General features: G+C 34.8%; 1 protein-coding gene across 18 annotated transcripts in view; it reads right to left on the reverse strand.

The window, feature by feature from the left end:
* Window positions 1–13,527, reverse strand: part of EML5 (EMAP like 5) — a 111,298-nt gene that overhangs the window by 58,045 nt on the left and 39,726 nt on the right. For 17 of the 18 annotated variants that reach the window (XM_042048373.1, XM_042048375.1, XM_042048372.1 and 14 more), the window contains exons 9-15: window positions 13,196–13,452; window positions 11,006–11,218; window positions 9,930–10,097; window positions 8,580–8,686; window positions 8,045–8,163; window positions 2,239–2,425; window positions 388–493 (exon numbers count right to left, since the gene is read on the reverse strand). In XM_042048373.1, the coding sequence (XP_041904307.1) occupies window positions 388–493; window positions 2,239–2,425; window positions 8,045–8,163; window positions 8,580–8,686; window positions 9,930–10,097; window positions 11,006–11,218; window positions 13,196–13,452 (1,157 nt within the window). The remainder of the gene's footprint in view (window positions 1–387; window positions 494–2,238; window positions 2,426–8,044; window positions 8,164–8,579; window positions 8,687–9,929; window positions 10,098–11,005; window positions 11,219–13,195; window positions 13,453–13,527) is intronic. The other variant, XM_042048376.1, reaches the window with a different exon arrangement.

Raw genomic sequence — 13,527 nt, forward strand, 5'->3', positions numbered from 1 at the left:
AATGGCTTTCAGGATTTCATTTAAAAAAGAAAAAATTGCACACCTGACCAATTGGCTCAAAAATCTTCTTACACAGTTGCAAGGCAAGCACAACACTCCAGATCCATGCACCTGCCTCATACAACCAAAAGAAATTCTGAAGTGCTCAGCTCAGCTGTAAAACAGCACAGAACCTGTTCTTGCATTTCCTACGTACAAGACTGCAAAGGTCTTTCTAATGAACGTTCATTTTAAGACAGCCTCTCCCATTTGACACTGAACACTGGGGAATATTTGTAACACAAAATTTTTGGTGTAAAGGAACCACCAATCTCTCAGTAGAACTGATTAGCTTGTATTTTCACACAGAAAAGGAAAAGTGTAAATAAATAAATAAATACTTATTACCTGAAAAATCAACAGCACAAACACCATACTGGTGATAGCCCTTTAATACTGAGAGTGGCTTTATTGTTTCTGTATCCCAAATGTGTATTGAGGAATCCCGACCGACCTGAAAGTATACATATTCATATTCATTTTTTTTCCATTTCTCAGTTATTTTACACAGTTGTTTAAAAAGTATCAAAAATAGTTCAAAAAGTATTTGAAAAAAATTACAGTGATAGAATTTTTCTAGTATTACTGCTGTCTGGCTAGCTGTACATTATTCCTTTTGCTACTTCCCAAATACCACTTCCCAGCTGACTTAGGCACATTAATCACAATTAACTGAAGTCCTCCGGGGGGGGGGGGGGAAGAAAAAGCCCTTCATTGATTGCACTGTAGCATATTTATTCCATCAATTTTTCATCAATCATTCCCTGTCTAAAAATAAAAGGTTATTTTTATTGCTAGTATGTCAGCTTCTCTACGTTGGAGAAATCAAGGTGACTTCTGTTGCTTTCTGGTGTCATTACAAGGCAGATTCTAATACACTGATACCTGTGGAGCAATTTCCACTAGAATTCACTAATGTAGGTAGCAAACTTGGTTTATATCTTATTCTTTTCAACTATGTACAAAAGCAGTATTAGTCAGTACTTAAAAGATTATTTGCTATTCCAAGGGGTTTGCACCTCAGCACACAAATAACAAGATTGCGAAACCAGAACAAAACTCTCCTGTATTTAAGGCTCAGAAAAACTAGGATCTATTTCTGGTTTTGTCACAAACTCAACATGAGATATTTGCAAAGCTTTTCAGAACATCCACTATCAGGAAAATCTGAACCAGTGTGGCATGAGGAATTTGATTACTGCACTACCTAGTTTCTTCATGTAACATAGTATACAACAGCACGTAATGTGTACACGTAAAATAGTACATAATGGAGTGTATCTTTCTGCTGATAGCATAAGTTAATGTGAATTCAGGGACATTTTATTTATAGCCTTTACTACCCCAAAATTAAATCAACTCAATTCTTTTATTTAGGGCTAATTTCTTAACTGACCTACAGAGTTATGTTAATCTCAACATTTTTATAGAAATCAAGGGCATTATAAGCAAAGGTTTATTTCTATTAAAAAATTCAATTCACATGTTTTCCAATTTATTATATAAAAACAACAGCAACAATGATAAAAATGATAAGCAGAAATAAAAAAACCTGAAATATCAGATCAAACCTTCAAGTCCCAGTGTCTAAATACTTACCGGAAGACTTGTTTGAAAACGTGAGTGAAAATAATTTACCTAAAATAACTCTCTGGCAAAAGACAAAATTAACTAGTAGTAGTAGTATTATAAAATGAGCTCTAGCAACATACATCCCTTTGTTGTATGCAAAAACAGTACATAGTTTGTGTATAAGTGATAATGAAAAATATAATACATTAAAATGGAATGCCAGACTGTAATAACAACTGCTAACTTCATACTATGGAATAGTAAATGAACGCAATACTAATATAGCTAACTTCACAAACAAGATATTAAAAAAATATATTTTATCTGCACACTTCCTCCACCAGTTATCAAGAAGCAGCAACATAATGCTGAATAAAAAATATTAATCTATTCTTAATTTTACAAGAGGTTCAGATAAACTATGAACTATAGACTCTTACCATAATATAAAGAACTGTAAAAAACACTTCTGTGTCAGTTTTTTACCATGATTCCATCTGCAACAGAAATGCAGTCCTTCACCTGAATAAATGTAGACTGGATGTTCCTCCCCCAAGACCTCCAAGGCCTTTCTTAATTCAGTAGTAACAACTTCAGATTGTTATTGCAGATAAACATGAATCCTACCTGGCCTGTTGCCACATAGTCCTTTAAGGGATGAATAGCAAGGCAAAGAATGTCATCATCATGACCTAGATAAAAGCGCTGTGTGTTCTGCTGCCGGTTGTACACCACTCCCACCGCTGCCACATGGTATACAATTTCACCCGTCTGAGTGTAGAAGAGATTGCTTCGACAGTCGTAACCTCTGTAACTAATTAAAGAAAAAGGGTTTCTTCACCAAAGTCATAAACATATATACTGAAACTGAGACAAAATTATGCTGGATGAATTTTGCACACGTAAAACTCACATTACTTACCAATTACTGTTTCGGTGTTTTAAAATTATGAATATACTTCCCCAAAGGAACACCAATTTACCAATCTAATTTACTATTCAGACATCAGTACTACAAGCACTAGTTTAAAAGTGGCACTTAATTGTTACTGTCCACAGCTAGTTTAGAAGAGAAAGTAATAGCTAGTAATTTTTTCAGACCACATGGAGAAGTTTGGCATGCAACATGTAGTTAAGTGAAATAGAAAATGTCTAAAGTATTAGTTTTGGCTCTCTCCTACTGCTCAAAAATCAGGCAGCAAAACATGATCGTTTCTGGAAAATTGATAACAGAAACAAATGCATAAATTTTTTTTAGAACAGTTTCTTTTTTTGAAGGAACACCTGTCTGCTTTCTGCACTGATACAGGAACTGGCATGAGTAGGCCAACTCCCAACTGAGGTCCGTATGCACTGTCTCAGTATACTCATTTCTTCCAAGGTGTGACTAAGATCATGAACTTATATACGTCTTTCCTTATGTACACAGTGCAACCATATGCACTGGGGAAGTAATGAATCTGCGAGGCAGCTGACCAACTTTAGTTTAATGAACATTCCAAAAACCATGGATCCATGTTCATAACCACTAGATCTATCCATTACTGGAAAACAACAGAGCACATACTTGGAGCAGATTTGAACACAATGTATTTCTTTTGGCTCACCTACATTACACACAATGGTACCTATGTCACTGTACGTGATTAGAGAAAAATTACTAAAATCACTACACGAAGTTTTTAAACACACCAGTAGATAATTCAGGTCCGTTGCTCTCCAGAAGAAGAATGTTGCTTTTCAGGAACTTGCATCTCAAACTTTTGGAGGCTTATGAAACTCCTCCCTCCCCAGTTCTCTAACCTGTCCAGGTCCCTCCAGCTGGCAGCACAGCCATTGAGTCTGCCAGCCTCTCCTCCCAGCTTTGTATTGTCTGCCATACTGGAAGTCCAAAGCTGGGTCTCATTAGATCACAAACAAGAAAAGTAAACTTCTTAAACCAGCAAAAATTGTGATAGCACAGAAATAAAAGCTTTTAAATAAGGTTCCCTTCAACTCACTGTTTAGATTGGTATTCACAGGCAGGTTATTAACTTCAGCAATTTTTTTAATCCAGCAATTTTTCAGTTTCTCCTGCGTTATTGTCCCTTCAAGGTCTCTAGCAGAATCTCTCTTTACATTTGATCTGAGGCTCAGCTATACGTCTGCTCACTACTCTTCTCAAAGTGACCAGCAATTTAGATTCACAATACAAGTGCAGACTCTTCAGTCCTGCTTTGCTCTCCCTCCACCCACATCCTTCACTAACAACCTTCCCCTGCAGCAGCATGTGCAGATGTTTTGAAGCTGATTTCTGCCTAACCCAAAATGCTATCTGCCTGCCTCAATGTACAGCCACTAGGTTTTTAAGGAACAGAATATACAATGACCTGCAGTCACTATGAAGAAAGAAAACAAAAATAACCTATCACAGTATATAACATCACCATTTTAAGTACATGACAACACTCCATGAGGGGCAGGGATTATAAAGGCAGACACAGTGCCAGAGAAGATACCTGAACCTACTGCTGTTCAGACATCATTTTCCAGTGCCTCACTCTGCACTGTGCTTTGCTAAACATACTGGATTTCCTTTGCAAACACAGAGTAATTTTTTTTTTTAAAAAAAAGGCCAAAAATGCACCCTACCCTACAGCTATGAAAATATGTATGCTGAAAGAAATACTGGACATTGAGCAATTTCTTGCAAACTTAGCAGTCACCTATAAAAGTAAAATGCATGAAGACAGCAAAAGGGTTTCAGGTCCTCCTACATGCAACCCAGAAATCCAGAATTTTCCCAGCTCATCATAACAATTGCCTATATACCCTAAATTAAACCAAGCGAAACTGAGTACATCACTGTCACGTATCACAGGACTGCTCAAAATATCCAAAATGTATCTAAGATGCAGGAAAATAGTTCTTATTAATTATATCTATAACTTCTTGTGACAGAAGTTAATTTTAGTTAATTTCCTCTATTTATTATAAAAATTAGTACAATCAGTTGTTTATAATTAAAATACAACATATTTTGCCAAAATATCAAGCAGTGCCAACAGACTCTTTGTAACCAAATTAAAGACATTTGGTCTTTCCCATGTGCCAGTTTATTAAATCCTTGACTATACAGCTCCTTTTCACCAGAGGGAAAGTGATGGGCCTAGGTTAAACAGCAATGAAAAGAAGGATATTTCAATGTAGATCATTCCCTAAGAATATTCTACGCAGTTCCAAAATACTTAATCACCATATTATTTAACCAATTTAGAACTGAGATTACTAGCTAATGTCAGAAAAAGCATTAAGAGAAATAATTTATTCACATGCAGAAAACAAACCAAAGAAATTCACAAGGCATCTTGATTAGCAACTATAAATTAAATAATAATGAAAGCAAGTTATGTATTGTAGTTACTGGATAATACATAAGAAGGCACAATAGATATAAGACTGCATTCTGCCATAGTTAATGATCCAGGATTGATTCAAGTTAATATGACAGTAACTATCAGAAGAAGATGCAGCTTCCTCAGTGCTGCATAGGAAAAAAAATTACCATTACCAAAGTCATGAATAGCAGGGGCTGCATTCAATTTGAGATTAAAGCATAGGTGTTCACATGTTCGTTAGACACATTAACTCCTACATTTTAATCAACAGTGTTGTAGTCAATACAGTCAGTTGAACCTGCAGGGCTGCTCAGCTGGCCAACCATCAGCATTTCATTTTACCTGAGCCAAATCACTTCTTATGCTCCACTGACTACTGACTAGATCTCCATTGACTGTGATGGAAGTTTAGATACACACATAAAACCATCTCCTTTTGAGCCCGTAACTGTGAATTCTGTAACATGAAGCCAAATCCTACCCACATTTGCAAGTTACACATCTATATCCAACTAACAGGCAACTTCACAAGTAGTGTCCTCTCTGGGAAAAGAGTCGATGTCCATAGCTTGTCTAATGCTCTAAGAGTTTCAAAATTTGCATGTTACTCTTCAAAGTGTATGTGGGAAGTTTCCAGATGTAGTCCAACCCTCCCCCAAAAATCTCTAGAAGAACCAAATATCAAAACTAACATGATTGAGAACAGAGTCTTTAGTACAAAGGTGGAGACTTTTATTTTTTTAAAAACTATTCTGCATAGCAGTAGTGTTTTCTCAAGAGGAGACACTCATAGGCTATTCCCTTCAGATACTATTTGTAGGTACTTGTAGGAATCCATGCAAGGTGTTATAAGGCTCTCATTAAAGAGCATTCCCATGTCATCTTGAAACTGTTACCAAATTTCATCTTACAGTAAGGTTAGTTCAATGAATATCCTGAAACTCAAACTAGATTGTGCTTAAATCCTTTGAATATTGAAAAATCATTCTATGATTCTATGAATATTCAAAAATATAAAAAATCATTCTTGTGAAATCAACAGCATAGCTTTGAGAGAATATGGGGCCTGAGTATTACATGTGCATCCTTATTTCCTGCCAGCAGAAAGAAAGCATAATAAGCATTGAGTCCAAGAAAAAGGTTCTTCTGAATAGCTCATGTTTCTGAACCACCATCCTACCAAAGACATGGCAGAATTAAAACACAGGAATAGTCAAAAAGAGGTCAAATTTGTACACCAATTTAATAACATGTTTCTGATCATGACTGCACCAGATCTCTTAGAGAAAGACACACTTAAAGATGAACCTCTTAACAGAAGTTCTTTCCTCATCCATGTTAGTCAGAAGCTGGCTCACACACTCCAAATTTTATCCCCTTCTGAAACAGGAAGTAACCAGAGGTTTAAAAGATTTCTTACAGGATATCAAGAGATTTTTAAAAGTTCATCTTTCAAGGCAGTTGACAAATTCAAAACACAAGACCAACAAGCTCAAAAACAAAGAAAAGAAAAAGAGCTTCTAATTCCCCTAATTAAAAAAAGTACCACTTCTTAGATTTTCAAGGAACATCCAAGACATTTCCATTGCAGCTAAAGAAAGATGAAGCAAATCAGATCTCCTGAATCAGAGAATATGCCTATTACTCACTTGCATGTGGGTCACTTTAAAGTTAACAGCCTGGATATTGAGAAAAATCTGTTGTTCAGCATGGATTCTTCATTAGTTTTCTTGATGCCCATTGGGTAATCAGACAGAACTCAACAGGACATTCTACTTCTGGTCATTCCTGGATATTCTGGTCAAGCTTCACTTCTGTTGTGAAGGAAATAACAATAATACCAAAGATCCAGGGACCTTGCTTGTGCTGTATCTTCTTCAGGATCATTTGGTTTTATTTTTAGACCAAATTTTAAAGACTACATATAGCAGCTACCCACCTTAATGCATTTTCTATACAGATATAAAAATCTTCACCTGAGAATTCTGGAGCACCAAAAAGAAATTAAAAAACTCAACCCTGTACCAAGCTTCCCAGTTGTCATTATTTCCAATGCTATTACTCAGACTACATGTCTTCTACAGACAAAACTGCTGAGTTGAATATTAACTCTTCTTAGCCAATTAATTTATTAAACATTCCATGTGGAGTCCTACTAAAATTGTTTAAGTGCCATTATAAAGACAGACAGTATCAGTAACTTCTCAGTGTATTTAGTTATGTCTGAAAAGAAGCTGTATTCCTGCAGAGAGATATCTTTTGAAAGGAACACTTGATATGCAATGTCTTAATTAAATAAAGGCTTTGGTTTTGCTTTGTATCAAGAGAATTTACATTTCTGATCATTATTCTAATGCAGTAACATCTAGTACCAGTTTGTTTTAAAACACCACATCTTTGTTCTGATAAAAATTCTTCACTTATGAAGAGTTATGGGAGACTAATAATCCTAAAGATGAAATTGTAAGATTTCAAGGATGCATCTGAAAGTCATTCTGCTACTCAAATTAGCACCAAAAAGAGAATAAATTCATTTTTAACGAACTTAAAAGACCTATTAAGAATTACATTTAATTCCTAAGCTAACAGAGGAACATGTGAGTTGTTTCAGACTAGGTACAAACAGTTTATACTTTCATTTTTAATAAATCACAGCTAGAAACACCAGTCTATACAGAACCCATTCATCTTCAACTACACAAAGTTTCTGTTCCAGCTATCAAAATAAAACACGAAAGAGAACTATTGCCTTCCAGATACTGAAAAGTATGGGTGAGACTACTGAATACTTCATTTAGTCACCTGTATTCAAGCAATAAGTACCAGGTAAAGTTTCAGTGCAAATTCATTTCAGAATTCATGTGTAGAATTAGTATGTTGGCATCAAAGCTTTCTATTCATTTACTGTAAATTTATTTCTACAGATATAAATAAAATTAGTAAATCATAAAGCAACAGAAAGTCAAAAGTCTTCAATCAGATTATTAAATTACAAGTACCAGTCTACAAAATCAAACAGTCTGCTTGTATATTTTAAAGAATGCTAGTTTGCATACCCATGAACAAAATGTAGTCTTATACTGTTCCCTGGAGCTCGCTCACGTCTCTTCGAAGCTGCACTTTTTCTTTTTTCTTTGCATTGCTCTTTAAGTTGAGGTAGATCTTCTTTGTAAACCTGTAAGAAAAAGCATACTTAAAAATTAAAAGACTCATCAGAAAAACGTTTCTGAGAATTCAGCCACAGTTATCACTCAAGAAAATGTTATTCTGACGTAATTGAAAGAAACCTTCCAATATCTGTAGCCAGTGATTGTATACCGCAGCTTGGTTTTAAATTGCATTCTAGGAATACATGTAATAATTTTTCTCCCTGTTAATATTAATATTAATTAATATTTTACTTGTAATTATTAATTAATCATTGTATTTTTTATAACTTTGATCTTTTGAACGCATCAGGTAAACAAAAATTCTAAAGGTTTTGGTCAGTTCCCATGCAGTGTCTCCAGTTTTGAGATTTCAACAGTCTTCATAAACAAGCAACTTAAATCCTGGGAAGCTTCCAACTGCCATTAAAACTAAAACCTTTACCTGTCGACGATAGGTGATCTGCGTCTCTTGTTCAATTTCAGAGTCCAGCTCTGGAACATCAGACTGATCTGAATCTGATTCATCACTATTAGAATCAACCAGACTCTCTGTCACCAAGAAAACAGAAATAAAAACTTAATCAACCCAAATTACAAGCCAGAAAGTGTTTAAAGTAACTGGTTAAAGTTTCTGACTTGATAATCAGTGCTTATATTAACCACAACATAAACTGCTAATAATAGACAGGAACAATTCTGCTGCTACGTAAGAAATAAGCCATAAATATGATAATTCTGGGTGTTGAAGTGAGTTAGTTTTCATTAACTAAAATTGTTTCATCAACTTTAATGTTAGGAGGAAAGGAAAAAATAAGAGAATGAAATAATGAGTATAGAGCAGAAGCTAAGACTTGCACAACCTTAACAAAGGGTCCAAAGAGAAACTTATGTTAAACTCAGCCACTGATGAGAGTAAAAATTCTTCAGGTAGGTTAGGGAGGAGGGAAAAAATTACAGATGGGAAGAAAGGGGCAAAATTTCTTGTGACTGCAGAGAAAAAGGGTAGTCATGTATAGTTTGACATGTAGGAAGAGCCTAACATTATTTCCTTGTGCATTTGTCACTGACAAGTTCAGCACTGCATCTGTACTCACTTACCTGTTTGCTGGATCCACACTGATACATATTCATCTGATCTGAGCAATTAAATGGTGAAACAGCCTATTTTATTGTAACTCTATATGCTTATTTCCCCAAAGGATTCTCTAAATTCCTTTAGGAATTTCCAAGGGAGGCACTCATTTAACTGTTTTGATTTTAGGAAACTCATGACAATAATTGCTGTATTAGTCACTAGTGGAAACATGATCTTCATTTTTTCCCAAATATTAAACATCTACATTCTCCTTTAAAAAAAAAATTAAATAATCAGTTATAATACTTAAATTATCACCTAAGTACTTCAAAATTTTAATCAAGTTAGTATAAAAATCTATTTTTCCAGTGACACCTAAGCATCCAGTTGTTGTCAATTTAGTAAAGGATGATATATACAGAATTCAGAAATCCGTATCTGTGATCTGAACTTTTAAAATTTTCCTTTGCAAAGGAAACACAGCAGTGAAGGTTTTTTCATGCTCTTGCTAGCCTGAACACACAGGGTACTGGCAAGTATTAGACAACTCTACCAGGTGCTTCAGACACCTGCAAAGTTTAAAGAACAACGGTTGTAATTGTGCAGACTGACAATTTTGAACATTTATTTCAATACCTGCACCTAAGAATTTTACTTCTGTTTTAGCCTCCCCAACTTCCACCCTTTTGCTGGTGTTCTTTTTAGTTAGTTACTTACCTTGGGGTGCTATATGAAGAGTGTCCTTCAACTTGCGGTCGGGGACAAACTTCCACTGAAAGACAGAATGATCAGCTCCCCCAATGGAAACAACCCATTGGTGATCATGCGACCATCTGACGTTTGTCACATGAGCAGAATGACCAAGATATTTTTTAAACTTTGCTCCTAGAACAAAAATAAAAATCTCTCTCAATGTTTGTGAAACAAATGTTTCAGAAGCACCTCAGAAAATCATATTAAGGAACCCATAGAAAAAGTAGTGTTTAATAAAGATATTTAAATTACTACTGGTATTTTAATCAACAGCAACAACTTTTTGCAGTTTTCACAAATTTTAATCTGCGTATAAGATACATTTTTAAGTTTAAGTTCCAAAATATAATAACTTCATCAAGTTAAAAACAGGAACAGAAGACACATGATAACGCTGTATTGAGGTGTACTAGAAATCTTTTAAATTTCACTGTATTAATTTTATTTTACTTTTTACAAACCAAGATTTTTACAATTATTACTTCTACTTTGAAAAAATATAGTTATTTAAATCATGTATATTTAGGTCTGTGAAAACACCCCCACAGACATGCTTGTAGCACGGGTTCCCACTGTACAATTTGAGTGCTAAGCGCTTCTGGCAATTCATCTCCTCCCACGTTTAGCAGTAGAACGGGTAGTAGTAGTACAGCTACATCAAGTTAAGGTTTTCACTGCTACATAATTACAACACAGTCATTGGATAAGTTACTGAAGTTCCTAACGGCACTCCATTATAAAGATATCTTTTTAGACCAGAAAGGCTTCATTGTTTCAGAGCCGTTTGAAGAACTTCATTCTAGCCACCATTCCCCTTTAATGCTGGCTACAACTGCATGGATGAGTCTTAGGATATGTCTTCAAGCTTTATGTACTTAAAGAAATGTTCTTGGTGTTGTGTTTTTAAAGACTGATATTGCCCCATTTTTTAAAACACTTTTTGCAAAAAGTGATACTAAAAACCTTTTCAATACATTTTCCTTGAATAGCCACAATTAAAAAATACAAGTATAATTGAATTTTAAAGGCAAAAATTTTACCTTTTCTTAGACATGGGTACCGAAAGAGCTTTACTATTCCATAATCATCAGCCGTAACCATAACTTGCCCAATAAAATTCGCATCCACAGAATTTATATCATTTATATCTGAATATTTGGGCCAGATTCCATTAACTTCAACACCAGAAACACAGGTCCATGATGCCCACTGAATGCCCTTCAATTCCTCCTTGTTTGTCACTTCTTTTCCACCTAAGCAAAAAATAAAGAGCCATTTTCAAATATTCACTTATGCAATTCTAAAAAATCTAATATTCAAAAAAAATTATCTAAAAATTGATCCAAGTGCAACAGAATTAAAAACTGACTTCTGAAACTGTCCTGATCTAGTATTCCCTAATATGACCAACAGTGTTAGTAATAAGGCTTCTAAAGACTATTTAACAGAAGATCATAGGTTTGGTACTTTATAGTTTTTATTACTTCTTGGTATCTGCTTGAGGCTGTGTTATTTTTTAAAATGTTTAACAAAAACAGATATAATCATTCTAAGCTGAAGTTCATAAAAAAATTCTGTTGCTGAATGATTCTAGAAACTTGGATTTAGATTCTTAGAGCAAGAACTGAAGAACTCATATCTGGCTACCGTAAATTACTAAAAATGCCAAATTTGTGCTTAGATCCCTGTTACATTATTTCACACCAGCTCTATCTGTAATGAGATTGATCCAACCCCACAAAGTAAGAGCTGAGGAGCTGAGTCAGACCAAAGGCCCATTTAATAAATACTTATCTTCTGGAAAGGCCAGAAGCCAAGGGCTGGAGCAATGCAAGAATGGTGCAAGCAAATGTAAAAGCTGTGAATCAGACTGCATACACACCTGCAGAAGGTGAGCAGGACAGCAATTCACTTCTCAGCCTTCCAATCACTAAATCCATGTAAACAATGATTACCAATACTGGTTATATCTATAACTAAGTCCTGAAGATCTTGTACCAGACAACTCTAAGTTCCTTATCTCATAGTGGAATTTCAGTTGTTACACAATTTGTTAATTATTTTGAAATATTTAGGAGATTCCTCTAACTCCACTGACTTTGCTAAACTTTTTTCATAAGCAAGGTTTCACAATCTCACATTCTAACATACAAAGAAACTCCAGGTTGAAAGCTGTCTCTCTAACTTCGAATCACTCCTCCTGTGTGTATTTGTTACTGTCTAATTAAATTCTCACTATATTTTCTTACACATCTTCTGTCGCATTCAGTGCACAGAAACAAACTTGTGCATAGAATGAACTAGATGCTTCAGCAGAGAGGCATAAAAAGCTCCAAGGATCTCTGAATAATGTACAGTGCAAAGCATAAATCTTGTATAGCAATGAAAGGACAATATAAAAAGTGGTGATAATACACCGTTACTACAAATACAAATACCACTAAGATGACTGGGAAGAATACAGAATGGTATTATGTAAAGAGTGTGTGCAACAAATAGAAGTCAAGCCTTGTGATAAATACTGCCACTGGCATATTCTAATAAGGACTACTTAAATTTCAAGCTTTAAGATCATAATATCTGCATAGGTACCCTACAGAGGGAACTACTTTGACAGAAATTATTTCAAGAGTATGGGACAGCTCAGTTAAGTTTTCAAAATAATTGTCTTGAAAACACTTGCAATAAGAGGTTGTCACGAAGTTCCTCACTGTAAAAGCTCTTTTAAGATGAATTCCTCAGTCTGCCACAAAAACTGTTCTAGAAAACCAAATGCCTCTTCTGAGCTGCAATGTACAGATTTTTCCACATATTTAAAAAACCATGCAGTGCAATCAAATGATAATTCATTTAATATTCAAGCTCCAGAAGTACAAAGCTATTAAGCTATTGCAAAATTTAATTTAAATGCTTAATTTTAATTATTTTTTAAAAAGTTGGAGCAAAAATTTATTTCTGAGAAATAAAACAAATAATAAGTCAGCATCCCTAGTATGAAAAGATGCATTGGAAAGAAGAGTCAACACAGAAGGATAAAAATATTTCAGTAACTTTGCCAGAAAAACGCTGTACTTACTAAAATGTGGCAAATACTTTTATGAATTTACAAAAAACTTTCTCTATACCCCCATGCTTTGAACCAGGATTTACATTTGACTTTTTTTACAGAACCACTATATGTTATTTCTGTGATAAGTAACAAATATCATTAAGGCAACTCAGAATCTTACTTGGCATTCTGTAAAAAAGTCTCTTTCCATTGCCATCATTGGTCTGTAAGTATTTACTGTCTGAAGACCAATCCATATGCGTGATGAAGCTTAAGGATCCAACACATTCCCCAACTTTCTTGTATCGCTGAACAACACCATATACATCCACAGAGCTGTCATTGGAACCAACAGCTAGGAAATTCCCATCTGGAGAATATTTGAGTTCATGAATAGCTTCTTTCCTGTCTTTGATATGAACAACCTCAGTCATATCTCTGTAGTATGAAAGAAAGCATGTCATAAGTAGAGAAGAGCCTCATCACACTGTCAAGTTCCCAGTCTAAAAAACG

The sequence above is a fragment of the Corvus kubaryi genome, unplaced genomic scaffold (genome assembly GCF_017639235.1).
Source record: "Corvus kubaryi isolate FWS band 111438036 unplaced genomic scaffold, C.kubaryi_AGA036_p1.0 66, whole genome shotgun sequence".
Classification (NCBI taxonomy): Eukaryota; Metazoa; Chordata; class Aves; order Passeriformes; family Corvidae; genus Corvus; species Corvus kubaryi.